At 54.0% G+C, this 26852-nt stretch overlaps 1 protein-coding gene and 1 non-coding gene across 4 annotated transcripts in view; one reads left to right on the top strand and one right to left on the bottom strand.

The window, feature by feature from the left end:
- The window catches only part of NECTIN1 (nectin cell adhesion molecule 1), a 102238-nt gene that overhangs the window by 28135 nt on the left and 47251 nt on the right, over positions 1-26852 (bottom strand). For 2 of the 3 annotated variants that reach the window (XM_032285194.1, XM_032285192.1), the window contains exons 2-5: positions 24958-25308; positions 24096-24398; positions 23644-23761; positions 21700-21851 (exon numbers count right to left, since the gene is read on the bottom strand). In XM_032285194.1, the coding sequence (XP_032141085.1) occupies positions 21700-21851; positions 23644-23761; positions 24096-24398; positions 24958-25308 (924 nt within the window). Of the gene's footprint in view, positions 1-7560; positions 11863-21699; positions 21852-23643; positions 23762-24095; positions 24399-24957; positions 25309-26852 lie in introns of those variants that run through there. The other variant, XM_032285193.1, reaches the window with a different exon arrangement.
- On the top strand, positions 2745-2850 carry LOC116556504. Its single transcript, XR_004271046.1, has one exon. It is a non-coding gene; the product is annotated as a U6 spliceosomal RNA (small nuclear RNA).

Raw genomic sequence — 26852 nt, 5'->3', positions numbered from 1 at the left:
TGAGCTTTACTGTTGATACGGTATTCCTCAATAAAAAAAGCTTGAAAACTAAAAATAACAAAGTACCAAACCTCACACAGGATCCTGGTAAGTAAAAATGATCACAGTTGAGACCTGTCCTCTCGCTTCCCATGTCAGGCGGCTCCTGGGGCATTTCTGTGGATGACACTGTAGAAGGTGCTGGAAGCCTTTGCTCTGGGGTGAATGTGGCCTTGCATTCCTGCAGCTGGCCTCAGTGTCCCCTGCATGAGAGTGGCCCAGTGTGGGGATCTCAACCCAGCCCTGCCCTGAGGGACACAGCCCAGCTCCTCCAGGCCCGGGCCCCTCCAACAGGCTGGTGGGTCAACAGGCTGGTGCGAAATGATGCCAATCAGAGAGAAAGAGACTAAGGGGCGGTGCTCACCACGTAGCCAGGAAGGGACAGGGCTGGGGTCCTACCTGGAACTTGGCAAGTGTCTTACTACTTGATGTTATTTCCACAATGAGTTCTGTTTCCCTGCTGAGGGCAGATATACAGTGGTGAAAATAACAGTAAGCAAGAATACTATCCTAGTTCAACACAGCTGGGCACTGGGTCTGTTTGAGGTGTTCTGTTGAGTGCTTTACAAGGAGTCAATTCTCCTTCAATCCTTACAGCCATCTGTGGCAGGTATCCCTATTACCTGCTTTACAAATACCTTACTCTATATAGGAACTGTCTTTATTCATCTCAGCAGTCTACTCACATAGGTGGAGAAATAAAGTTCAGGGAAGGCAGGTACCTTGCCGAAGGTCTGCAGAGCTGATAGGTGGTGGAACCAGGGATTAATCAAGGTCAGTTTGACCCTGAAGACCTCTTTCCTTTCACCACGTTTTCCATAAATGTCTGCTGTGGACTAAGCTGATGGAATCAGTCTCCAAAAGGAATGGCAGAGGCTGAAATGCTGACCTTCATCACCAAGATAAAACATTGCAGAGGTGCATGAAAATTACATTTGGGGGTAAATAGGGAGCACAAGTGCAGGGTGAAGAAGACCACTTAGAGGTAGCACAAGTGAAAACAACTCAAAGGTTTACTTGCCCATCCAAATCATCCATCCATCCCCCTTCCTACCCCCAAGAAGTTTAACCACCAGGATTGAGCCCCTGTGTGTCCCATGCCAACCTTCTCAGGTCAGATGGGTTGGCTGTGCCCACTGTGCCACAGCAGGTCAGCCAGGTTCAGGGAGGGCCAGCAGTATTTAATCCCTGGCCCTCAGAATGAGAGGAAGATGGCAGTGTGTGTGTGTGTGTGTGTGTGTGTGTTCCCTCAGGAACACCTGGAATAGCAGGGACTTTTTAAAAAATAGACTTAAATTTGTTTATTTTTAAAATATTTATTTATTTTTTTGAGATGGAGTCTCACTCTGTCACCCAGGCTGGAGTGCAATGACACGACCTCAGCTCACTGCAACCTCCGCCTTCCAGGTTCAAGTGATTCTCCTGCCTCAGCCTCTTGAGTAGCTGGGACTACAGGCAGCCACCACCGTGCCTGGCTAATTTTTTATATTTTTAGCAGAGATGGGGCTTCGCTATGTTGGCCAGGCTGGTGTTGCACTCCTGATCTCAGGTGATTTACCAGCCTCGGCCTCCCAAAGTGCTGGTATTACGGCTGTGAGCCACCACGCCTGGCTAACAGACTTTGTTTAAAGAGCAATTTTAGGCTCACAACAAGATTGAGTGGAAGGTACAGACAGTCTATGGGAAATTGACTCCCTACCTCTACATAGGTATGACCTCTCCCACTATAAAAAATCCCATACCAAAAATAAAGGAAAAAACATCCTACGCCACAGGGGTCCATTTGTGGTAGTTGGTGAACCCACACTGACACACTGCGACCGGTCCACAGGTAACTGGGGTTGTTTGATGTTGGTGCGAGGGCTTGCTCCGAGCTGGCCATTGTGATCATGCTTTCCCACAGCTACTGATCAATGGAGTCAAGACTTGAACCCAGGTTTGCCTGACTATGAAGCACAGGCTCCTAACCGCTGTGTTGCCAAGTGGCCTGATGACGATAGCATAGGGTTAAATATCTCAAAAAGGGGTCTGGTGAGGAGTAGCCATCTTCCAATATTTGAAGGACTCTCCCAGGAATGCCACATGGAGTTATTCTGTGTAGCTTCCCAGGGAAATGCCTAGACCAGTGGGGGAAGCGTAGGGGAGGGAATTTTTGTCCACATAGAAGGGTAGCCCTGTGACATCAGGACTTACCTTGAGAAGTAACAAACTGCCCAGCACCAGAGGCTGGGCACATTTGGAGGAAAACCCCCTACCCTGGGGAAGGTTGGGCTGCACCACCTGAAAGTCTCTTAATTTTATTTATTTATTTTAAGACATAAGATCTCACTCTGTCACCCATCTTGGGGTGCAGTGGTACAATTAGAACTCAATGCAGCCTCCAACTCCTGGGTTCAAACGATCCTCCCACCTAAGCCTTCCAAGTAGTTCAGACTACAGGTGTGTCCCACACCTGGCTAATTTTTTAATTTTTTGTAGTGGAAGTCTTGATATGCCACTCAGACTAGTTTCAAACTCCCAGCCTGAAGTAATCCTCCCACCTCAGGTTCCCAAAGTGTTGGGATTACAGGCAGGAGCCAACACACCCAGCTGAAAGGTCCCTTTGACTCTCACTTTGATCAGTTCAATTTGGTTCAGCCTCTATTGAGCACCCACTCTGAGCTAGCTCTGGGCTGGGTGCCGGGGATGAGTAAGACATGATCCTGGTGCTTGCTTCGGCAGCACATGTACTAAAATTGGAAAGATACAGAGACGAATAGCATGGTCCTGTGCAAAGATGACATGCAAATTTGTGAGGCATCACATTAAAAAAGAAAAAGACAAGATCCCAGCCCTCAAGGGGCTGCCAGCCTGGGTTGGAAGGCAGCTTGCGCAGTTGTGTTACTTGCTGTCCCTTTTTGCCTTGGATGCCATGGGGGCTCTCAGGGATGAGGGTTCCAGGAGTGTTGCAAAATGAAAAGGAGCTGGCTACTGAGGGGAGGGTGGGCATAAGCAGGAGGTCAGGTTGGGGGACCCTGGCCAGCTGGTCTCTGGGTCAGTCATCCCCAAGGAGGTCTTTACTCACTGGAATGGAAGAGGCCTTTGTTAGGGACCTTAGGGCCCATCCTCAGGCAGAGAGTGGAGGTCTCAAAGAGCACAGGCCCTGCCACCCTCCCCTTCCACCTCTCTCAGAGAGTCCTCCCTCATCTGCCTAACAGGGATACAGGGGAACTGTCACCTTCCTTCATGAAGCACATTCACTTCTCCTAGGTTGACAGCATCATGGAGCAAGAAGCTCCATTCAGAGAGGGCCTATGGGACCTCCTGCCTGGGCTCTTTCATAATCCCTCTTCCCCTTTCTGGCAGGTGCCCAGGGTCTATGGGACCTCCCGACTGGGCTCTTTCATCATCCTGCTTCCCCTTTCTGGCAGGTGCCCAGGGCCTATGGGACTTCCTGCCTGGGCTCTTTCATAATCCCTCTTCCCCTTTTGGCAGGTGCCCAGGGTCCAAGGGTCCATGGGTGGTCTAAACCCCAAAAACCTGCTTCATGAGGATTATGGGTGTGGCTCCATCCTGCCCCCTACTTGCCTCAGGTGGTGACCTCCATTGCAGTCACTGTCATCTGGGATCCCAAGTCTCACAGGTGATGATGGTGATGAACATGAAGATGATGGATGACAACAATAAATAGCATTAACTGGCACTCAAACCCTATGTGTGTTAACTCATGGAGTCACCCAACTTCCCACCCCTTCAGTTTCATTTTCCTATCTCAAGACCCACCTCTTCCTCATGACTGACACCTGAGGTGGCCTCTGCCTCCATGCTGGCTGTCCATTTGAATCTCCTGGGTAGCATATTAAAAATATGTCTGTTACCAGGCACAGTGGCTCACGCCTATAATCCCAGCACTGTGGGAGAATTGCTTGAGGACAGGAGTTCAAGGCCAGCCTGAGTAACACAGGGAGAACCCTGTCTCTACAAAATCATGATAATAAATAATAAAACTAGTCGGGAGTGGTGGCAGGTGTCTGTAGCCTACTTGGGAGGCTGAGGCAAGAGGAATGCTTGAACCCAGGAGGTCGAGGCTGCAGTAATGATTGTGCCACTGCACTCCAGCCTGGGTGACAAAGCAAGACCTCGTCCCCCCCCAAAAAAAGCCTGTCCAGGCCCCAATCCCCAATCCCCAGAGGCTCTGACCCTATTGATATGAGATGTGACCTGATTTTTAAAAACCCCCAGATGATTCTGGGGTGTAGCCTGGGTTAAGTTCTCCATGCTCAATGGGGCCTGTGATATATGTTGATGATATCCAACCCTGTGGATGGTTCTCAAGCCAAGCAGCCAGGCTTGTGCCTTTCTCCGTGGAGCTCAGGACGAGCTTGGATGCAAAATTGCCAGCTTAGATGAGGCCCCAGCTCCTGGAGTCTGTATGTGCTCTGGGAAGCATGGTTAGTAGAGGGGAGGCTGGGATGAAGACATTGCCTGTAGTGTCTCATCTGGGAGTTGTTCTGGGGATGAGGAGTGGAACCACAGTCCTCCATAGAGAAGGACTTTGGCCTGGCTCTGCCATCAAGCCTGTAAACCAGAAGAGAAAATAGGGTCTGGGGTCCAAGAAGGCAGCACCTAGGTAGAGCCTAAGGGCTGCTCTCCAGAGTGTCTCAAGGATGTGCTGGTAGAGCCTCCAGCTGTGGGCGCTGGTGCAGAGGTGGCTCCAGAAGCAGGCCTAGCTGGCGTTCCCCTCAAGCATTCAGAGGGCTTTCCTCCTCCAACTTTCCTACCCTTGAAAAGTGTCCTTCCCATTGGACATTGAAGAACACTGGACATGGAAGGACATTCTTCAATGTCCTTCCCATTCTTCAAACCATGTCAGATACCACCTTTTCCAGAAGTCTTTCCTGATGCGCCCCATCTGACTCTGACAACTCCACTTAACACCAAATGTGGGTCCTGCAAACTGTTTGTATCCCCCTGGGGTTCTTGTTGCTTTGTGAGGGAACAGAAGCTTGTACCAGATCGAGCATTCTCCCAGGAGTCAGGCTGGTGCCACCCTTCCCCTGGGTTCCTCCCCTCCTGCTGCTCTCAGGATGTGGCCATGCCCTTGAGCATGTTGGCACATGCTTTCTGATGGTCTGGTTGGGCCAAATCTTAGTTTCCTCCCTAGATTTTAGCTCTCCATGTGCAGAATGAGTGTGTTGGAGTAGGATGATCTCTTTTACAACAACTAACGTAAGATGGCAAATTCTCAAGGCTACCTGAAATACTCTTAACACATCTCTGTCTGGAGAACTCCTACACATCCTTCAAGGCTCAGGTAAAATGTCACTTCAGACCCTCCCAAACAAAATAACCCACTCCCACCCCAGCACTTTATACAAAGCTCTGTAACAGCCTGTGGCCAGTACAGCACTGGCCATTTTGGAATCAGGCACACCCAGGGTTCTGAATTCTTTCGCCGGGATTCTGGGTATGGCTGTCACTGCATTGCAGTCCCAGAGCAGCCAAAAATGTGTTGTAAATGAATACATGAATGCCTCAATTCATCAAGTTTGTCTCCTTAACCATCTGCAACCACGAGTGGGTAGAAGAGGGGAACAGAGAAAGGCCTCCATGGTCTCCAGAGAGGAGCTTCGTTCTGGGCCCACCAGCCAAGATAGGGATATGGTGGGCACATCTGGGGGGACCTTAGACACTCAGACAGCTGCTGCTTCCAGGCCTTTGGTCCTCTGCTCTGCTGAGGGTGGCGCTTGACGGATGGAGGCAAGGGTTGAGGTTTGGGCAAAAGGAGCCACACAGCCTAGCAGAAAGTTTTTCCAAGGCCCAACTGGACTAGAAGACTAAGAGTGTGCCCCCGGATTCCCAGCATCCTTTGGGCCGGGATGTCTGTTACGGGACAGCCTGGCACTGACCCTGGGGAAGCGACTGGGTCTGGCTTCTCCAGCCCGAAGCTCCGTCCAGAGGGGTTGTGCCTGAGACTAATTGGCTTGCCCTCCTTCCGCTGCTGGAGAAAGTCTTGGCTAATTTGCCAGAACGCTCTAGTTAAATGCCAATTAGGACGTTCTGTCCACTGCTCTCTTCCAATATATTAATAATGTAATTAAGCATTTATTGCCTGCACAAATTAAAACTTAAACGGACAGCCTGGAAAACTGAGGAAGTGACTGCTTAAACAACCAATTTGCATCTCATTCAAATACCAACATCTAAACACAGCCCCTTCCAGGATGCTGGGTTTGGTCTTCCAGAGGGGGCTCAGCCAGCTGCCAACAGCTGCTGGCTTCTCCTTCTGCATGCCAACGTCTGCCCATCCAGCCCCAATCCTGGGTGTGGGGGATGTGGCCTTGCCCCCAACGGGAAAGAGGGCTTTCTGCGAAGCACCCATCTTGTCTCTATCCTTCCTACCCCCTCCCTTTCCCAGGGGTCATTTGGTGTGGATTTCAGTGAAAGGAGATGCCATTGAGAGTGGGAGGTAGAGGGAGGGATGGCTGGGATGGGGCAGTCCCTGAAGCCCCTGCCACTCCCACCCCAGGATCGATTTGTCCTGCATTCCAGCCCAGGAGATGGGAAGCAGATGGTGCTGGTGGGAGAGTGGGGAGGTAACCAAGGAACAAGAAGACCTTCTCTCCAAACAACCAGCCCCCTGGAGAGAATGGGGATGCGGGAGGGGTGGGTCTCAGGGAGAGCTTGCAGGGGATGGGGATGGGCAGTATCTTCGAAATAGATGAAAGGATAAAGCTCTCAGTTCTTCTCCATCCCCAGGGACCTGACACAGCAGGTGTGATACTGCTGGGTTTCTTCTCCAAACAGCCACAGGAGGGGACTTGGGAGGAAGGAACAGGACAGCAGGAGTGGGCGACAGGGGAACTAGAGTCTGGGGCAGGAGGTGCCCGTACCCCCAGGAGGGCTCCAGCTGGTGCAGGGCTTGCCTTCTCTGCTGTGTGCACCCCCAGCCCTCTCTATTCTTTTTCTTTTTTGAGACCAAGTCTCGTTCTGTAGCCCAGGCTAGAGTGCAGTGGCACAATCTCGGCTCACTGCAACCTCTGCCTCCCAGGTTCTAGTTCAAACAATTCTCCTGCCTCAGCCTCCTGAGTAGCTGGGATTACAGGCACATGCCACCATGCCCAGCTAATTTTTGTATTTTTAGTAGAGACAGGGTTTCATCATGTTGGCCAGGCTGATGTTGAACTCCTGACCTCGTGATTCGCCAGCCTTGGCCTCCCAAAGTGCTGGGGTTACAGGCGTGAGCCACCACACTGGGTCAGGCCTTACTTTCTTAAAGGCCTCTCTCCTGTGTCTGTGGACACCCACCCCTCCCTCTGTGATGCTGCCGCCAAAGTCCACGGTCTTCTCACTTGCCTGGAAGACGTTTCCGGGGCAGCCTGTGAGCATTCTCCCTCAGGGCCCCTGCTCCTCCCGAACCCTGGGGCCTGGGCATGGGGTGGGGGTCCCTTCCCCTCACCATCCCTCTGCACCATCCACTCCAGCTCCACCCCTTCCCTGCCCCCACTGCGTGGAGCAGGGCAGTGATGAGACACAAACCAGTTTGTTTTAAACACTTTATTTATAAAAAAGTACATTTTTTTTCCTCAGTACATTTTCAACCCATCATTTTTTTTTTAATACAAGTAAAAGGGGGTGATGCAAACACCCCCGGGTCAGAACCAGGAGGATCTGCTGGGCAGTCCCCAGACCAAAGGCGGAAAGGGCGACAAGACGCCGAAGCAAGGTGGCGCATCACGCTTGGAGGGGAGGGTGGCAGCTTCTCCTGGATTCTTTTCATTTATACAAAAAAGGAAAACCAATTTTTTCGATCAAGAATCCCAATCCTCACAGCAGGGGTCAGAAGAGCAGCAGCACCAAGTAGGACGGGGCTCCTCCTGGCCTCACGCGTGAGCTGGGCAGTGTTGGCAGCGGCGGTGGCAGCAGAGGCCTGGGCACCCTCACCACCTGGGCCGCAGCAGAGAGGCCTGCCTCCTGGCATCCCCAGCACTGGGCAGTGTGTGAAGCTTCCCTGTGGGTGTGGGGACCTGGGGGCACCTACCTGCCCCTCCCCAGGAGAGGGTTTCTATTGGCAGTCAGGCTTTGGTGGTCTCTGTCTGGACCCCCGAGGCCTGGGAGCACTCCCCTCCTTCCAGGAGAGGGGACACCTGTGTCTGCTTGGCTCAGCATAGCTGCCCACATCCACCTAACACAATTCCCAATTTCTCTGCTCTGAGGATGGCAGAAAAGTTATTGCACCAGTGACTTGGGCACATGGGGGTTGGTTGGCAGAGGGGGCACATGCCCAGGAAACAGGGCCTCTATGAGGCTCTCTTACGGCCTGAGCACTGGGCAATCATTTTTCCTTAAGGGCTTTCAGCAGGATCAGAGCATTCCCTCTGCAACATCTGTGCTGAGTGGCCCTCTGGCTGTGCACACACACGTGTGTGTGTGTGTACACATGCCTGCTCGTGGGTGTGTCGGAGGTATGGTGTACCCACTGTGGGCACACGTGCTGGGCCTGAGGTGGCTGCACTTGCAGGCCTGTGTTCACCTACTCCATGCTGCTGCTTTTCAGACCCTTCTGATAAAAGGGGACTCGGATGGTTCTGTTACGCATTAGAACAATATCAAAATCTGTAAGGAAACGGGTATATAGGTGGGGGGCAAGGACAGGGAGGGCAACAAGAGGCAGGATGACCACTGGGGAGGCCTTGGCACAATTAATACCAAGTTGATTTCATTTCCAGCAAAGCAGAAGCTCAGCTCATGCTGGGGGCACAAAGGAGAAGCAAAATGTCCTCATCTCTCTGCTGGGCCAGATCTCCCTTTTGCCAGCTGGCTGTGTGTTTGTGCGCCCAGCAGCAGTGCCCACATTCCCACAAAACTGGGGCACAGAAAACCTCACATCCCTAGGCCCAAGTGCTGACCCCTGCCTCATGCCCACACTCAGCCCAGGCTGGCAGCTGCTCGGTGGGTATGCTGAGGTTGGGCCCCTGGCAAGGCAGGAACCTCTACATGGCCCATGCTACATGGACCCCAAAATTTGTGCTTTGCTTGTGGGGAGGGTGTGGCGGCATCTTAAGGGGGAACTCAGTGCTTTGGCTGGGCTTGGGGCCTTCAAAGTCCATCACAGAATGGGGACTAGCGGGTGGCAGTGCAGGATAAAGGAGATGCAGGAGGAGACGGGGACAGGGAATGCCTCTATCAGGCAGGGCCCTGGGATTGCCTCCTGCCCGGGGAAAAGGGGACCAAGCAGGGGGGCCAGAGTGGTGTAAGGTGGGATGGGGCAGTGATGTAATGTGGAAAAGGTCCCCTGCCCCAGGGGACACTAATACTGCTGGGAGAAGCAGCCCAGCTCCTCCACCTTCCTCTGCCCTGTGGCTGGAAAGACCCCATCATTTCCTCCCCTAACTCCACTCGATCCAATACCCCAAATGTGTGGAGCGGAGAGCCGCACCAGGGCTGGCATGGCTTCAGACTTCTGCTACGTGGCTACTGGGCGGCCTGGGCTGGGGCCAGGGCAGTGAGGGCCAGACAACGATGGCCCATCTGCTGGGCCAGGGTTGCCGGGGCAGAGATGAAGCTGGCTGGATGTTCAATAGCAGCACCAGGGAGGGGAGGGGTGGGGCTGGGGGGCTCCCTTAGGAAGCTTACGGCAGGGTGGGCTAGTGCCCGTGGGGCACAGAGTGGTCTGCCTCCCTCCTCCCCAACACTTGCTATCCGGCAGAGCCCCTGACACCCTGGGCTGAGTCAACTAGAATCCCAGTGGGCAGGCATGAAAGGCCGAGAAGCCCACCTCGACATCCCAGGGTCTCTCCCATGGACACGCCCGTCTAGAGTGCCGAGGGATCTGGGAGCCGATGGAGGAACTGAGGCACTTTGAGCTGGGGGACTGAGAGAGGGCTGGGAGGGTCTTCCTCCATTACATATATGGGAAGACCCAGTCGGGGGTGGCTGATAGGAACTCAATGTCCCATTTAAGGAGGGAATCTGCACTCAAAGGAAGGGCTTCTCCCAGGCCCTCCCCTCATCCCAGAATGGCTGGGATGAGGGTGGCTGAGCAGGGGGTGGCCTAGTGGCCCCAACCCCCGCACTTTCTTCGAGGCCCAAGACTTTGACAGTGCCCTTTGTGTGTGAGGTGTTGTCTGGACTCCTTGGTCCCTCAGACTGTGTTTGCGGAGATTCTGCCATGAGGGCTTCCTTTTCCACTGCCCTCCGTGTGGACGCTTCTTCACCTCTAACCCCTGCAGGTGGTTGCCCCTGGGATCCCAGCTCTGACTAGCCAAGACAGCCAAGTGTTGCTACACAAGGGAGAAATCGGAGAAACCTCCATGCTGTCAGAAGCAGTTTGGGGCAGGCCTGAGATCCTAGGGTGGAGGCAACCGAGGCCCAGTCTCAGCTGTCTCTGGAAGCTTCTATAGGCTGCCCACATTCTCAGCTTAAAGGGGGAACGACGTGGAAATAGATGGGTAGGCCTTGGGCAGTGTCTGGATGGGGCAGGACATGGGGCCCCGGGGAGAGCAGGCAGAGAGGAGCAGTGTGTGCACGTGTCAGCAGAGGCAGAGAGCAGGTGTGGGCTGGAGCCCACCTGGAGCCCCTTATGGAGGGGGAACATTTTGGGTAAAGAGGGGATGAATCAGAGCTAGGCCAACTCCACTCTGTGGGCCAATGAGGAAAAAAAATGTAAAACCACCCTTAGCAGGAAAATACTGCCCAAGGCCCCGCTTAACAAACAAGACTCCCTGGGAACTGGGAGAATCCACCCCCCTCCCCCTACCTCTTGGGTGCACAGGCTGTCTAGAACCGATGAGGTCCAAACTCCTGGCTGCATCAGCTTTTGCTGGCGGGTGTTGGGTTCCCTCTCCCCGGGAGGAGGAGCAGCATCTGGGGGTGTGGGGGGCTTTTCCTCTCAGAGCCCCTTAAGCCCTCCACCCCCAGTGAAGAAACACAAATTCCAGTGTTGGGGGGCGGGGAGGCTGGCTCCCCAAACCCTGGAGGGATGCCCAGGTACACAAGACAAGAACAGGGCTCCCTACACAGAGGGCAGGCGGGTGGGGCCGGTAAAGGGAAGATACGGTAACACTAAAGCCACAGTGGAACACAACACCATGGGGAAGGGTTGAGGAGGAGGAAATCAAACACAAAGCCAGTCATGGCTGCCTGGGCTCCCCTGCCCCCCCAGGAGTTCGGGGCTGGTTGTGGGCAGCTGGGCAAGTCTCTGTTCAGCTCCTGGGGTGGGAGGTGGGGGGCGGGCAGGGGGCGTGCGGGAGGGGCCGGGGAGGAGCGGGCACAGACAGAGGCTCTGGAAGAGGGGCTACACGTACCACTCCTTCTTGGAAATGAAAGACCCGTCGTTCTGAGAAACCATGTTCTCAGCCAAGTCCAGCTGCTCAGGGTCATACTGGTAGCCCAGAGTCCGGTCTCCGTAGCCGTCCTGACGGGCCTCGGCCTCATCCACGGTGAAGTAGGGTCGCTTGGCGTCCTCGTCATATTTGGGGTGGGGGACGCCCACCTTACGCTCGCCCCCTCCACCGCCCTCCTCCTCCTCCTCCTCCTCATAGCTGCTTCCACCCAGCGGGCCAGCCTTCTTCTCATCGTCTGAGTCGTCCGGGTACTGCAGGTTCTGTGCCATCGGCGGGTGGTGCTGGGGGATGCCCGCCTTGCTGTAGCCGTTGCCGTACACGTGCTTCTTGGTGCTGTAGTCACCCTTGAAGGTGTGCCGGCGCCGACGCAGGGCGACCACGATCCCGCCGACCACAATCAGCACCAGCAGGACGCTGCCCACCACGCCCCCAATGATGGCCGTGGGCACCGGCCCGGCGCGCCGCCCATGTTCAGGAGGAGACGGGGTGTAGGGGAATTCTGGGTGAGGAAAAGAGATGGAAGGGACAGCGTCAGAGTGTGCTCCTGGGGTGCTGAGGGGGCAGGAGGGAGGCAGGGAAACAGGGAAAGGAGAGGCCAGGAAGGACAGGATGCCTGCATCCCCGGTTTCAGCAGCTCCAGTTTGAGGCCCGTCGGCACCCTACCTCTCCCAGAGCCCAACCATGCCGCAGCGTTGGGAGTTGGAGTGACAGACAGGCAGGTGGAGAGGCAGAAGGCAGTACCCACAGCACCAGGGCCGTCCATCCCCACTGTCCTCGGTGTGGTGCTGACCCAGCTCAGCCCCCCTTCACAGTGCAGTGAGACGCGTGTGCCAGCACCAGCTTCAGCACATTGTCCACTTGATGCCATTCCCTGCCGGAACCCTGAGGAGGTATGCCATTCATTCTCATCAGATATCCGAGGAGCCGAGGCTTACAGAAGTTAAATAACTTGCCTGAGGCCACCCGGCAATGATGCAACGTTGCTTCTCCTGCACATAGAATGTGTGCAAATGTCACCGATCCCCCTCTGCCAGACACCTGGTAGTCACTGTGCCCCGACACCATCGTCTTGGCTTCCAAGACCCAGAACCAGGAGCCACCTAGGTATTGTGCCCCTGATTTTGTCTGCCTGCAGGGCACAAGGAAGACAGGTTCCTAGGCACTGGCCCGGAGATGCCCTGCGAGTGCCAATCAGCTGCCAAGGTGCCAGAAACCAGGGCTGTGGTTCTTGGCTATGGTCTGGCCCTGCAGGGCAAGGTGGGGACCTGGTGGTGCTGCCAGCCTGGGTTACAAACGTAAGACACCAGCACGGCGGGGCACAGGCACAGGGCAGGGACAGCAGAAATAGGGGTGAAAGTGTGTGCCTGCATGAGTGTGTGGCAATGTTGAGTACATACAAGTGAGCACATGCACAGGCACACACTCTTGTCATCACAGCGAGCCCGCCACTCGGGGAGCACATGCCAGGAGGGCCCACGGGCCTGTGCCAACGTGATGAATGTGTCTGCAAATCTATGCTCCGTGGACACAGCCACAACAAGGAGGCAGGAAAGGTGAAAAGAAGAGAACGGAGGCAGGTGGGATGGGACAGAAGGCTGGGTGGGCGGCTTTCTGTGTCAGCGGGGCCGGGCGGCAGTACTGTTCTCTGGCCAACGCTGCCCTTTCCCTTTCCTTACAGGGCCTGGCAAGGTGGCTGAAGCAGGGGCCATGCCACAGGCCAAAGAAGCCCTAAGGTGAGGCGAAGGGAGACGGTTCCTGGCACCACCACAGGGTGGCACCGGAGACCACAGCTGACCTCGGTCAGAGGCCTGGGCTGTGGGTCTAGGGCAAGCCCAGAAGGCTGACCTCAGCCGCTCAGGCCCTCCTCTCTCCAGGCCCACGTAAAAGGCCAGGAAAGGGCCGGTTTGCGCATATGCTGCTGCCAGTTCACTCTCTGATTCAGTATCTCTCATTCCATGGGAATCACGCTCCTCCCCTGAGCCCACTCCCTCCTCCCAGGGTATGTGTGGGGTGCTGTCTCAATCGGCAGGGGCAGGCTGCAGCAGGGTGGAGATTCTAGGAAGAGGAAAGGCCTTCCAGGAGTTCGGGCTGACGAAAACACGGGGCCCAAGGAAGGGGAGGCCACTCACTCTCCCAAGGTCACGAGGCTGAGCTGGGACGGCCCAGAGGCTCCTGCACATGGGGGCGCTGGCGGAGGAGCACTGCCATGAAGGACCCTGCTCCCCACCTGCCACCACCGTCTTTGGTGCAGTTCAGCTGGCAGCTGCCAGTACATATTCATGGGATCTTTGTCCTGACTGCCTGTCTCCGCGGCAGCCTCCCTGGAACCTCAAGCGTCTCCTGGCTCACCAGTTCTCATCTGATTACTGCCCTCAAAAGGGCCCCGCAACTGCTCCCCAAGAGGTGGGAGCAGCCTCCACCAGGGGCACCCCAGAGGCAGCTGGGAGGAACCTAACCTCCTCTGTACTCAGCCTGCCTGCCCCTCCTTGGTTCTTACCCAGTTCTCACCCAGATCTGAATGATTTCTCCTTCTCCACCTGCCTTTCTCTCTTCATCCATCCCTCCAATCAGCAAACATACTGAGCCTCTATCCTGCTAGTCATGGGATATGAGAAACTGACAGCCTCGCCAGGGAAGCAAAGGACACTCAGAGACAGCACGTGAAGATGTCAAGGGAACTGGCAGGCAAGTGCAGGGAGAAGGGGAATGAGGTGGTGTGTCTTGGCATTAGAGAAGGCTTCTTGGAGGAGGCAGGACTTGGAGAGGCCACGAGGATAAGGAAGCATCCTGATGGAGGGAGCTGCCGTTTCTGAAAACATGTCCCTTGCCTTCCAATACAAGATTCCGTGGTCCTCGGCTTTCTTCTCTGAGTGCTATCTCTGGCTGTGCTGCTCCTCTCTGCTCCAGCTGTCTCACTGGGTGCTCTGTCCTGGGACCCTCAGCCATGACCCTCTGCTTTCTTTCCTAGCGACAGACTGGTCTCAGTTTCAGGAGTCACCCTTATTCTGCTGGCTCTCCAAATTATTTAGGGTACATAGCTCTCGCCCAACTCTGGGACTGTATCTCCACAGCATCTCCCAAAATGTGGCCCATGGAACCTCAAATCATTGGCTCAGAGGGTCAGCAAAAATACAGGGGTGGAAATATTGGCTCAGACAAGCATCAGAGCCCATCACCTTCTCATGCACACTGTGAACTATTAGAGGGACACGCCAAATGCCATGTTTCCCAACATACTGGAGAATGAACCCCGAACCTCCTGCTCCCAAGACAGTCTCATAACCGATATTTAGGCAGACACAGTAGAAAAACTGACCTGTAACACATCCTTATCTGGAATTCTCACCACCACTTCAAAACCCATCTATGCCGACCTGGTTTGCCATCTTCCTTCCAAACCCTCTTCATTTGACAAAACTCCTTGCCTCCACTGCCACCACCATGCAACTGATGCCAAGTTTTACTGCTGTGGTCCATTCCTAAATCTCCCACTTTCATTTGGCCTCTGCCTGCCTTGAGTCACCCCACCCACAGTTACCAAGTTAATCTACTGTGTAGACATGGCCACTCCCTTTCTGAAAGACCAGGAATGGCTCCCCAACTGCCAGCTGGGCTGTGCCGTCTGGCTTCAAAGCTTCCATCATGTAACCTTAACTTGGGTTTGGTCAACTCACCTTCCCTGCCGTCCGTGTCATCCAAGTTGGTCCTTACTGCAAGCCTTTACTCATGCATCAGTTTGCCCCACCAGGAATGCCTGTCCTCATCCTCCCTCCCCGCCTGTTGCAATTCTCCAGCCCCTTCTTCAGGAGCCTTCTCTTCTCCAGTTTACCCTGGTCTTTTTTTCTTTCGAATTTCTATGCACTAATGGTCTGCACCTCTTATTCTGGTTGCGACAATTGCTAAGGTCATTCCATTAATCACATACCGACGTAGCATAGTAAAGCCTGTATAAATTGCAAATAAATGCAAATTAGAATTTCCCATGGCTGGCTGTGGTCCTTCTGCCAGTTTTCAAACGGCTGAAGTTCTCTTCTGCAGGAATGAGGACGGGGCTGAGGAAGTGGCAGCCTCATGATCATTTGGGATTGACTTGCTTCAGGGTGTTGCAGTAGTCTGTAGGTTCCCTATGGTTACTTTGTGCTTTTTTCAACAGCAGAGACCCAATAAAAAATAAAGTTCTCCCATATTTTCCTCAACGATGTTGAATTTTCTGGACCTCTCAAGCCACATCATTGCAATATGGTAGAGGGTATGGTCTTACCTGTTTCATGAGAATGACTGGTGTCCCAAACTAGTTTGTAAGTTATAATTCAAAATGCAGGCCAGGCACAGTGGCTCATGCCTGCAATCCCAGCACTTTGGGAGGCCGAGGCAGGCAGATCACCTAAGGTCAGGAGTTCAAGACCAGCCTGACCAAAATGGTGAAACCTTGTCTCTACTGAAAATACAAAAATTAGCCAGGTGTGGTAGTGGGCGCCTGTAATCCTAGCTACTTGGCAGGTTGAAGCAGGAGAATTGCTTGAACTTGGGAGGCAGAGGTTGCAGTAAGCCAAGTTTGTGCCTTTGCACTTCAGCCTGGGCAACAGAGTAAGACTCTGTCTTAAAAAAAAAAAAAAAAAAAGCACATTGAACCTGACCTCTTTTTACCATCTCCATCACTACACCCCTGATCCAAAATACCCTCATCTCTCACCTGGATTATTGATTGCAATAGCTACCTAACTGCTTTCCTGATTCTACCCTTTCCCTCTGTGGACTGTTTTCAACCCAGCAGCCAGACAAATTCTGTTAAAGTGTAAGTCACATCTGCTCGGAGCCCTCCAATATCTCTCCCTAGAGGCTTAACACGCTCTGTGTGCCCCACAACCCGCCCCACCTCTGAAGTCATCTGCTCCAGCTTTCCTGCAGGCTTGCCCCGCTCCTGGGGCACACTGCACGCACTGCGCTGCCCCCTGGAAGCTGCTTCCCCAGGGTCCCCAGGTTCATTCCTTCACCTCCTTTGGGACCCAGCTCAAACATTCTCTTCTCATTAAGACCTTTCCCAATTATCATATTTAAAACTGCAGCTCACAAGCCCACTCCACCTGTGCTGTCCCCGGCACTTGGGATCCCCTTACCCTGCTCTTTTTTCTTCCCTCCTCAATTTCACCTTCAAAATTACTAGCACTTCTTTTTTTTTTTGAGACAGAGTCTCACTGTTACCCAGGCTGGAGTGCAGTGGTGCAATCTTGGCTCACTGCAACCTCTGCCTCCCGGGTTCAAGCGATTCTCCTTCCTCAGCCTCCTGAGTAGCTGGGACTACAGGCTCGTGCCACCATGCCCAGCTAATTTTTGGATTTTTAGTAGAGATGGGATTTCACCATGTTGGCCAGGCTGGTCTTGAACTCCTGACCTCATGATCTGCCCGCTTGGCCTCCCAAAGTGCTGGGATTACAGGTGTGAGCCACTGCACCCGGCCTGCATATTTAAAAAAAATGTATTTTATCTATTGTTTTTCCTCCTATGCTAAAACATAAGGTCCACAAGGATAGGGACTTTGTCTGCTTTGCTCATGGATTTATACCAAGCACCTAGATTGCCTGTCATGTGGACAGTGTTCAAGAAATATCTGTTGAATGACAGAATGAATTCTATAATGGCAAGATTATGTCTTAGAGATAAGCCTTGCTCTAGGTGGAGCAAGTATGCAGGAGAGACTCAAATAAACCTGCACGGGGCCCACTGGGACCTTGTTTCTCTGGAGTGGGTGACAGGAGGAGTGGTGTGGTGGCTTGGGACCAGATTATACTAGATTCCTTTCTCCTCCAGGCCTTCTGTTTAATTTTTTTTCCTAAGTTCCCCCTCCCCCGCCACCCACCGCCATCCTTTCTTTTGAGACAGTCTTGTACCGTCACCTGGGCTAGAGAGCATTGGCGTGATATCAGCTCACTGCAACCTCTGCCTCCCAGGCTCAAGCAATTCCTCTGCCTCAGCCTCCTGAGTAGCTGGGGCTACAGGCACACACTGCCACATCTGGCTAATATTTTGTAGAGATGGGGTTTCACAATGTTGTCCAAGCTGGTCTCAAGTCATCTGTCCACCTCAGCCTCCCAAAGTGCTGGGATTACAGGTGTGAGCCACCTCACCTGGCCAACTTTTTTCCCTAAGTCCTAAGGAGGTTTACTGTTTCCTGGGGATCTTTTGGGATCAAATAGAACCCTGGTTATTTTGGCTACTTTAGGGCTGGGTCTGTGTAGCAGCAGCAGAATGGCTGGGATGACCTCCCAGCATCAGAGACTTCTGAGTGAGGGACAGAAGAAAGGAGAAGCGTGGGGACCTAACTCATTTGCAAGCAGAAGGGGCTGTCTGGAGTGGAATGGAGCGCCCTCCCCTCACCCTCCATCCCTCCAGCTGTTACACTCAGCCAGTAGCTCCTGTCTCTGTGCCAGCAGCAGAGCTGCAAGGGCCGCAGCTGGGAGGAGAGAGAAGAGCCAGGCCGCGGGGTCATTTGTGTTTGCTGGCGGGGGCCCAGCTACCCTCCCTCACATCCTCTTGCAAAGGGAGCAGCTTGGCCCCATTCCTGAGGTTGTCGTCTCTCTTCTGGGGTCCCAGGCTGGCCAGGACAGTGGGGAAGTGGGGGCTCTGCATGCCTTTGGGGTTCTGGTTCTCTGACTGAGGTGGGTGGGCTGGTGCTTGGGCTCTGCATAGATCTGAGGTGGAGCAAAGTGTTAGGGCTATAGTCTAGATCTAGGATCTGGAGGTTTGGGGTCAAAGAGAATGTTTAGGCTTGCCTCCAAAACCAATGCCTGGCGCTTCCTCAGGTAGGAAATGCTCTGGCAGCAGATTAGGCCTAGAAGCTGTAAGAACTACACCTCCCAGCATGCAGTGCAGCCAGCCACAGGGACACTGGGGAGGCCTGGGGTCCACCTCTGGGAGGCCCTTTTGTCTAACTGCAGCTGCAGCAGCTGTGCATCGTGTCAGACCATCAGGCAGGGCCGTGGCAAGCTGGGGGAGAACTGAATCCTCCCAGAGGCACAGATGCAGCTGCCTTCTCAGACCTCCCGACAGACTGCCATTCGCCGGCTCAGAGAATGGCACACTGCCACGACACAGCCACAGGCTCCCATGTGCACACTCAGCATACAGATGTAGCCTGCTCACACTGGTTCACAAGTACATGCCCAGAGACACATGTCTATTCCGTGGCTGGGCATGTACACTTGCAGGCTCACACCTGCCTCCCTTCCAGGACACCAGGCTTCAAGGCCCACAAGTCTAGGTCTGAAGAACTCCAGGCCTGACAAGCAGACTGTGACACTCACCCGCAAGGGATGAGCCCAGGGTTCACTGGGAAGGTGAGTTGGGACAGATGCCCTGCACCCTGGGATGGGAGTGGGGATGGACATCCTACACCCTGGCAGCCTCCCTGCCCTGGTCTTGTGACTGGCGAGAGGCTGGGTCCCAGCTAGGGGGCTTGGCCTCTCTCCTCTTGACACTCTCAGGGATAGAGGCTGCCTCATTTGTTTTTTTCAGTCTGGTCGAGGCATCCTGGGCCCCTCCCCACCTTGGCATTACCCCGGTGGGAGGAGAGAGGGAGCTTCATTTTGTGACCACTGGGCCCACCCCATGAAACTGCTCCTCGGTGTAAGGGCCTCTGAAAGGGCTTCTCTGGGGCCTGCGCCCACGGAAGTACACACAGATTCTGCCGGGTTCATCTCCTTGGTGCACCTATTGCCACAGCCACAGTCTGGGCCTATTGTTTTCCACTAGGGAGTCGCTCATGGTGGCAGCTCCTAACAGGTGTCCCAGTGCCATCCACGCAGCCCCCCTGAATGCTCAGTCTAACCCACACACCTCGCCACGGCGCTTCCTGGCTGAGAGCCCTCAGAGACTCCCTGTGAGTCTCTGAACTCCCAAAAGAGAGAACGCCTCGCTCCTTCCTCCTTTCCCACTCCGCTCCAGCCATTTTCCTTCCCATGCTTCCCCTGCCTGGGCACCCCGCCCTCCAGCCCCGCCTATTCACCCATCTCCCAGCAACCACCCGGTGTTCCCTCCTTGGGGATCCAGGGCCCCAGAAAGCCTGTGCCAAAGTGAGTCTGCGCAGGTGTGCAGTGGCCTGGCACACATGTGCTCTGCACACGCGTGTCTCTCCAGCACACCCTCTGCTGCCCACCTTCTGCCCTGCCCCAGTCGCTCCTCATTTCCCTTTCCAGATGCACCCAGGGCAAAGTTATTACCCGAATGAATGGCCAGAATGAAAAATTAAATTTCCACTTATCCCTCTCGCTCATGCATTCCCTCTGGGCCAGTGGGGCTTGGAGCAAGGGCATGGCTGTGACCTGCAGGGTGGGCTCCCCAGAGAATGTGGCAGGCACTGGCCGATGTGGGATGGAGGGTGGTGAGGTCAGCTGCTGCTTGGAAATTGCCTGAGAGCAGAAGAACAAACAGCCCTGAGAAGGCTCAGGTCACCTCCCTGAGTCCTCTGGAGGGGCTGAGAGACCCTTCCGAGGGAGGCCAGCCACTCAGCTCCTGGACCTATCAATGAATGATTCAGTGAGTGTTACACATCCCTGGCTCCTGCCTAATAGGCTGTCAGCAGGAGCCATGTTGTGTCCCTCTTCCAGCTGGGACCCTGGACGGCCTGGCCCTCCAACACCACTCACATGTTGGTAGTCCACCATCAGGGAAGGTATCGCCACACAGGGAGTACTGCCTGATTGTAAGACGCCTGAGATAAGTGTGATTATCTTCATATTAGAGGTTAGGAGGCCGAGGCTCAGAGAGGTGAAGAAGTTGCTCAAGGCCACACAGCTAGGAAGAGCCAGTGTGTAAACACTCAGGCCCGGTCTGTGCTGTCTCCCATGGGACAGTGCCTCCCTGAGGAGTGGACATGTTCCCTATGACCACTCCACATGGAACACAGGCTCTGCCCTTCCCGCCTTCCCTTGACTCCGCCAGCATCTCAGGGTTGGAGCTTGGGCACCCATGAGGCTCCTTTTGAGCTCTACTCAGACTTTCCCTGCTGGGGAAAAGTGTGGGACGCTGACCCCTTCTGCCTGCCAACCCATGGGAACCCCCAGCCCTCACTGGAGGGCTGGGATGCCTCAGCCTTCCCCAGGCTCCAACCCTGATGCTCCCCCTCCTACAACCAGTCTCAGTGTCAAGGGCAAGGACTGCAGACAACAGCAAGTGGCTCTACACTCCTGCCCCCAGATGAGAGAGGTGACAGAACAGCCCTAAGGACAGGGAGGCACAGACCCTGGACAGGTTTGCCTGGCTCTTTCTGCAGCTGTGCCCTAAATGTACCCACAGATGAGGTCTCCACTCCCGAGACACTGGCTCAGAGCTCATGAATCCTCATGGCTTGCCCAAGCTTTGTGGCTGGAGCCCAGGAACTGCCGGTCAGTCTTCTGTGTCCCTGAGGTCACCTCCTATACATGTTACTTCCTATATCTCAGTCACAGCGTGACACCACTTCCTCTTCTAGGACACTCTTTCTGTCACTTTGTCACCCTGCAGCGAGCTCAGGTCCACTGTAAAAGACACTACCCCATGTGAAGCTGTGATGACAGTTTACCCCTGTGTTGACTTGTGTTGATGCTTCCATTAATAATAATGATAACGATGGAGATCAGGGTGATAATCACAGAGCACTGGCCACTTATTGACACGCTGGTCTGTGCCAGGTACTTGACCTACATCATGTAGAATTCTGACAACAGCCCTTCAAGGAACATGATACTGTCCCCGTTTTACAGATGAGGGCCAGAATCACAGCTGGCTGACATCACCCCATGTTCCTTTCACGTCCCAGGTGAAGTCTCTCCTCGGAATCTCCTAGCCCTTGTTCTCCCTTTGCCCAGATAGGTAAGTTGACAGAAAGCACCACGGCTTTGGGCTATATCTTTGCTTTCTTTCCAGTCTCCCTGCTTGAGGTAAACCTCACTTTCCGGCCCATGAAGATATCCTCAACCACAGGTGCAGAGCTTGGAGATGAGCTCCACCTGCAAACCTATCCCCACCAAGCCAGCATCCTGTGGTGTGCTCTGCTGGCAGATCCACGGGCAGGCACTATTGGCCCATATAATAGCATCTCTGTCAACAGCACTTCCTTCTTCCCTCCCAGAGCCTCCCCCCTGTCCCTCTCTGATTGGGAGTCACCATGACTGTCTCATTTACATCCTTAAATGAAAGAAAGAGAAAAGCAAAGCAAAACCAATGGCCAGGGCTCAAGGGAGAACCAGAGAAGCAGGAAAAGGAGATAAACTTCCTGTAGTGGCACCACCCAAAGGTGAGGGATGTGGGTGGCAAAGGAACCCGTAGGTGTGGGGAGGCCTGGGAGGATGCAGCTTCCTACCTGTGATATTGACCTCCACCTGGCCTGAGCGTGTGCCGATGGAGTTGGTGGCCTCACAGATGTAGGTCCCTGCCAGGCTATAGTTGATGGGTCCCTTGAAGAAAAGGGTTCTGTTCTGGGCCTCCACACCCTTGGGGAGAGAGCCATTCAGCCTGTGGGAATTGGGAGACACGGTGTAGGGTTAGGACTCTCCAGCCTCAGGAAGCTGTTCCTGTGCCACCCACTTGGCTCCAGGACCCCCAGACCTTTTGCTGAGCTTGTGTGGTTGGGTCTGTCTTGGAAGAAAGAAAATAATCTTTTGCACTTGGCAGTTTTATATTATTCAGCTTTTCATATTTGATCATAATATGGGAATATAAGCAGGCTAGGTAGGTACTGGTCCCACTTAACAGATGAAACCTGAGGTTCAAGGCCTGGGAAACAGCTGGCAGGCAGCAGCATGAGAACTCCAGCCACATCTCTGGACTCTTGGTGTAGTGCTCTTTCTACTTCCTACTCACGTCTCCTGGTTGCTGGTCCTTTGTCTCCTGGGCAGCTGGCTAATAACACAGATGCTTGGGTTCTAACTCCAGGTCTCCTGGAGCAGAACCACTGGGACAAAGGCCTGGGAATCTGTATTTAACAAGCCACTCAGGTAACGAGGTAGGAAATATGTTCCATTCCACTACTTTGTGTTTTTGCTGGGAATGTCGCAGGACATTTTCATGTGGGAAGTGATTTGCAAATGTGCCAAGGATAGGACAGAGGATCTTCTTTCTTTCTCCTGATCTCCGAGGCTACAAAGCTATTCTGTTGAACCGAGCAGCTCCTGAGTCCACAGAGCTGAACCTGGCCAGCAGTCTCTGCCCAGTCACACCTTCAGAAGCACTTTTTTTTTTTTTTTTTGAGACAGAGTCTCGCTTTGTCACCCAGCCTGGAGTGCAATGGTGTGATCTCAGCTCACTGCAACCACTGCCTCCCAGGTTCAAGCGATTCTCCTGCCTCAGCCTCCCGAATAGCTGGGATCATAGGCATGCGCTACCACACTTGGCTAATTTTTGTATTTTTAGTAGAGATGGGGTTTCACCAAGTTGGCCAGGCTGATCTTGAACTCCAAACCTTGTGATCTACCCACCTGGGCCTCCCAAAGTGCTGGGATTACAGGCATGAGCCACTGTGTCCGGCTTCAGAAGCACTTTTTATTCCAGGAAGTGGAGGATCATAGGTAGGGCACACCAGGGCCCTCTGGTTTCCCGGAAAAAGGGGACAGACTCCTTCTGGGCAGCTGTCTCCTGGCCACACATATCAACCTTCTTCTTGGTTCCCCACATCCCTGGCTTTCTGTGTGTTCCATCCAGCTCTTCTCTGGGAAGAGCCTTGGCCCGGGCTGTCAGAGCCGGCTGGAGGGGAGACAGGACCCTTCTAGGGTCAGGCGAAGACCGTGAGGCCAAGAATGGGATGATGGGCCACAGGGCGCATGCTCCATGAGCACAGGTGTTCTGGGCTGGCTGCTGTCTCCTCCCCAGGAATCTGGGGGTGCCAGAGAGAAGGAATAGGAACAAAGAAAGAGCTGAGATGTTCCAGAACACCAGCTTCCCTGTGGACACCTCAATAAAAATAAATACTGGGGGATTGGGGTGGGAGTGACTCAGGCTGAATCACCAAAGGAAAATGACGAAACTCTTTATTAGGAAGAGGGAGGGAGGCAGATCACAAGGGAAACCCCCTCTGGTAGAATGGCTTGTCTCAGTGACCCTGACACTGTCATACACAGACGTATATGTATATGATAAATATGTATATGTGTGTGTGTGTGGGGGGGTTCTCTCATGGCCCTGCTTCTCACTGAGCCCCCACCCTAATTTCTTCCCTGCCTAAGGTTCCTGGAGGTGGGTGGGTGCCCCCCATCACCCATGGTCCAGCCAGGTGTCTTCCAGGGTGACCGGCCAGCCCTGCAGCACTTACGTGGTCCAGTGGTACTCCGTGGCCGGGGGGTTAGCATCAGCTTTGCACGTGAGCTTCACGTCCATCCGCTGCAGGTACCAGTTGCCATCAAACCCCTCAATGGTTACCTCGGGCTCATCTGTGGGACAAGGGATGTTTGAGGAGGGTGAGGCCAGGAGAATGGGACTGAGGGTGAGGGGGCTTCAGTCAGGAAGGAGTGGAAGGAGCAGGGGCATGGAAACAGCCAGGAGAGAGGGAAGTGTGGGAGGGAGGGTGGTGACCACAGAGCCCCGGAGAGGAAACAGGAGGGAGATGGGAAGGAGGAGAGAAAATGAGCCAAGAGAGGAGATGAGGGAGAATGGAGGGGAGAAAAAAGCATCTGCAGAAAGAGAAAGGGAGGAGGAAGGAGGGGAGGAGGGAGGAAGGCCAGTGGTGCCCACCCTAGGAGGCCCCTGGCACCCAGCCCTGCTCACACTGCACGTTGAGAGTGAGGCTTTCCTTGAAGCGGTCCATGTGGTAGTTGACGATGCAGGCCAAGGACTGCTGGTGAGCTTCCCTGCTTGGCACCAGGCGGTAGCGGCTGATGACCGTCACTGTGCCATTGGGGTTCCGGATCTCCTGGTACTCCGCCTCACCCTTTAGCCGAGTTTCCCAGGATACCACACTGGGAGGCTTCCCATTGGCTGAGGTGCAGGTGGCCACCAGGACCTTGTCATCCTGCCCCTTCTTGGCTCGCAGCACTGCCTGAGTACCCTCTATCCAGTTGGTGGGTTTGGCTGCGGGGAAGCAGAGACAGCGATGAGACTACCTCCATTGACTTGTCCAAGATGCACCAGCCAAAAGGGTGTGGCGCCCATCAGGCCTTGTCTTCAGGTTCCCTTGGCCATCCCTGCCTCTCAGCTGTGCTTCACCAAAGCCTGTCCCAGAACCTTTTGCAGGATATTCTTCATGTCTAATGTATGTCCTCCCTGCCCTACTAGCCATATCCCCCTCATCGAGCTTAGGCCTCCTGGAGTTCCAGCATGTTTAAGGCAAGCAGCACAGGTGGCTCCTTTCCTTACCATGACAGTTTGATGCTGCTGCCTGCACGGTGCCTCGTGGTAGGCTCCGACCTGAAGAGTGACCTTCCCCACTGTCTAGAGCTAAGCTCCTGCCCCTAATCCCTAGTGAATTGTGGGGTGGTCTCAATAAAAGGGACTGGAAGCCCCATGCCTGGCACGATGGGGGCATGTCCACCCAAAGAGGATGTCTGGAGTCACTGAGGCATGCTGAGGATGCCATGCCCTGAGGTCACAGGTGCCTGGATGAACAGGCTGGGGGCCTAGGGCAGCTTACCCATCACTGTGAGATTGAGCTGGCTTTCCCGATTGCCCGTAGGGAAGGTGGCAAACTCGCAGATGTAGACACCCTCATCCTCCAGCTCCAGGCGGGAGAGGCGAATGGTGCCGTCAGTGAAGGAGGGTCTCAGGAATTCCACGCGCTCTCGGTAGGGAGCGAGCACAGACACGCCCATGGATGGGTTGTAGATGGCCACGTTCTGCTTGGAGCCATTGGTGGCCTTCTGCCATGTGACCTGGGTGATCTTTACGCTGGGCAGCGGGTTGGCAAAGCTGCAGTGCAGAACCACGTCTGTGCCGATGAAGCCATACATGGAATCGTTCACCTGGACCACCTGGGAGTGGGTGCCTGGCCAGGAGGACGGCAGGAAGTGGTCATGTCAGGCTCAGGCTCCCCCCGCCCACACAGTTCCCTGTGCTCTGGTCTCGTCTTTTATAGCAGTCACTATTATTTTTATTCTGATTGTAAAAATATTAATTACTTGTTATAAAAACACTCTAGGCAACAGTGAAAAATCATGAGAAGAAAATGACAACATCCTATGATCCTGCCGCTCAGGATAATCTTGAAGGATCTATCTTCTTTTACTTGACATCTGTGTATATCAAGTCAGAATCACGCTGTACATATTATCCCATAAGCTGCTTTTTCACTTAGTGATAGATTATAAACATCACTCTGTGTTAGTAAACATACGACTGCACCCTCATTTTTGGTTGCTTTTCAAGCAGAGCCCCAGCCTGAGAGCCATGCACAGGCTGCTTTGCCTTCCTGGGCCTTGGTTCCTTCCTCTGATAAATGGGGCAGAGAATCCAGTCCTCTCTACCTTACGAGGTTACTGGGGGAACCAAATGGCGTGATGGATGAGAAGGGACATCAGAGGCAGGTGGCTCTGGGTGAGCTTGAAGGCCCGTGGTAGCTGTCATCATGGCTACCCCTGGTGTCTTCTCCCTTGCAGCTGAGTCTCCATCCTGGGGTGCACTGGCTGGGCCCTTCTTACTCAGCTAGGTGGAAAGGAGTCAGCACTGCATAGGGCTAGGCCTCCACTGGCTCTCCATGGCCTTCACAGTCAAGTCTAAATGCCTTCACTTGGCAAGACCTCCTTGCACCTGCCTTTTGTCCACATCTCTCCATCAGCCACACTTTCACACCATACCAGACAGGGCCCATCCTCGGAACACGCCACATTTCCAGTTTCCTTCCCTCTTCCTCCCATTTATTCAGCCACAATTTGTTGAGTGACATATTCTAGGATCTACTGTGAGCATTTGGGTCACATCAAGGAGCAATTCAGTCCTGGCCTCCATGGAGCACAGAGCCTATCCACCCAACACTCCTAGACTCTTACCCTGGCAGCTCCCTCCACCTAGATGGCCCTTCCCCTTCTCCACCTGTGGACAGCCCCCTGAGGCCACCTCTAGCTCAGCTCTTTCCTGCCTTGGAAGGTGGTGGTTTACACATCTGACTTCTCCACCACACCATGAACCTACCCAAGGGCAGAGTCTATCCTTTCCATCTCCACATCCCCAGCGCCCAGCATAGTATCTGGCACACAGTCAACGCTAGTAAATATCTGTTACTACACAAATTGCAATGGAAGTCAAGAGAGCAGACATTTGCAAGAAGGAGGGAGTGACTGGTGGTACTGAATAAGTGAAGAAAGAAATTCCCTCCAGTCTCCGCACGGGTTGTGTTATCTCCTTTAGAATGCCCTCTGTTTGAGCTTCCTTACCCCTGACCTTGGCTCAGCTCCCTCAACGTAAGGCAGCTGTCCCCACCACTAGGCTGTACCCTCCAGCTCTCTCTTGAGTCCGGCCAACTCCCCACAAGCCATGTCCTTGCTGTCATTTGTATACTTCATGTCCTTGCATCCTTATTTCACTCACTTGATT

This window comes from Sapajus apella, unplaced genomic scaffold (assembly GCF_009761245.1).
Source record: "Sapajus apella isolate SASKATOON/1434 unplaced genomic scaffold, GSC_monkey_1.0 scaffold16, whole genome shotgun sequence".
Taxonomy (NCBI): domain Eukaryota; kingdom Metazoa; phylum Chordata; class Mammalia; order Primates; family Cebidae; genus Sapajus; species Sapajus apella.
Note: the sequence above shows the minus strand (reverse complement) of the source record. Positions and strands in the feature narration are given on the sequence as shown.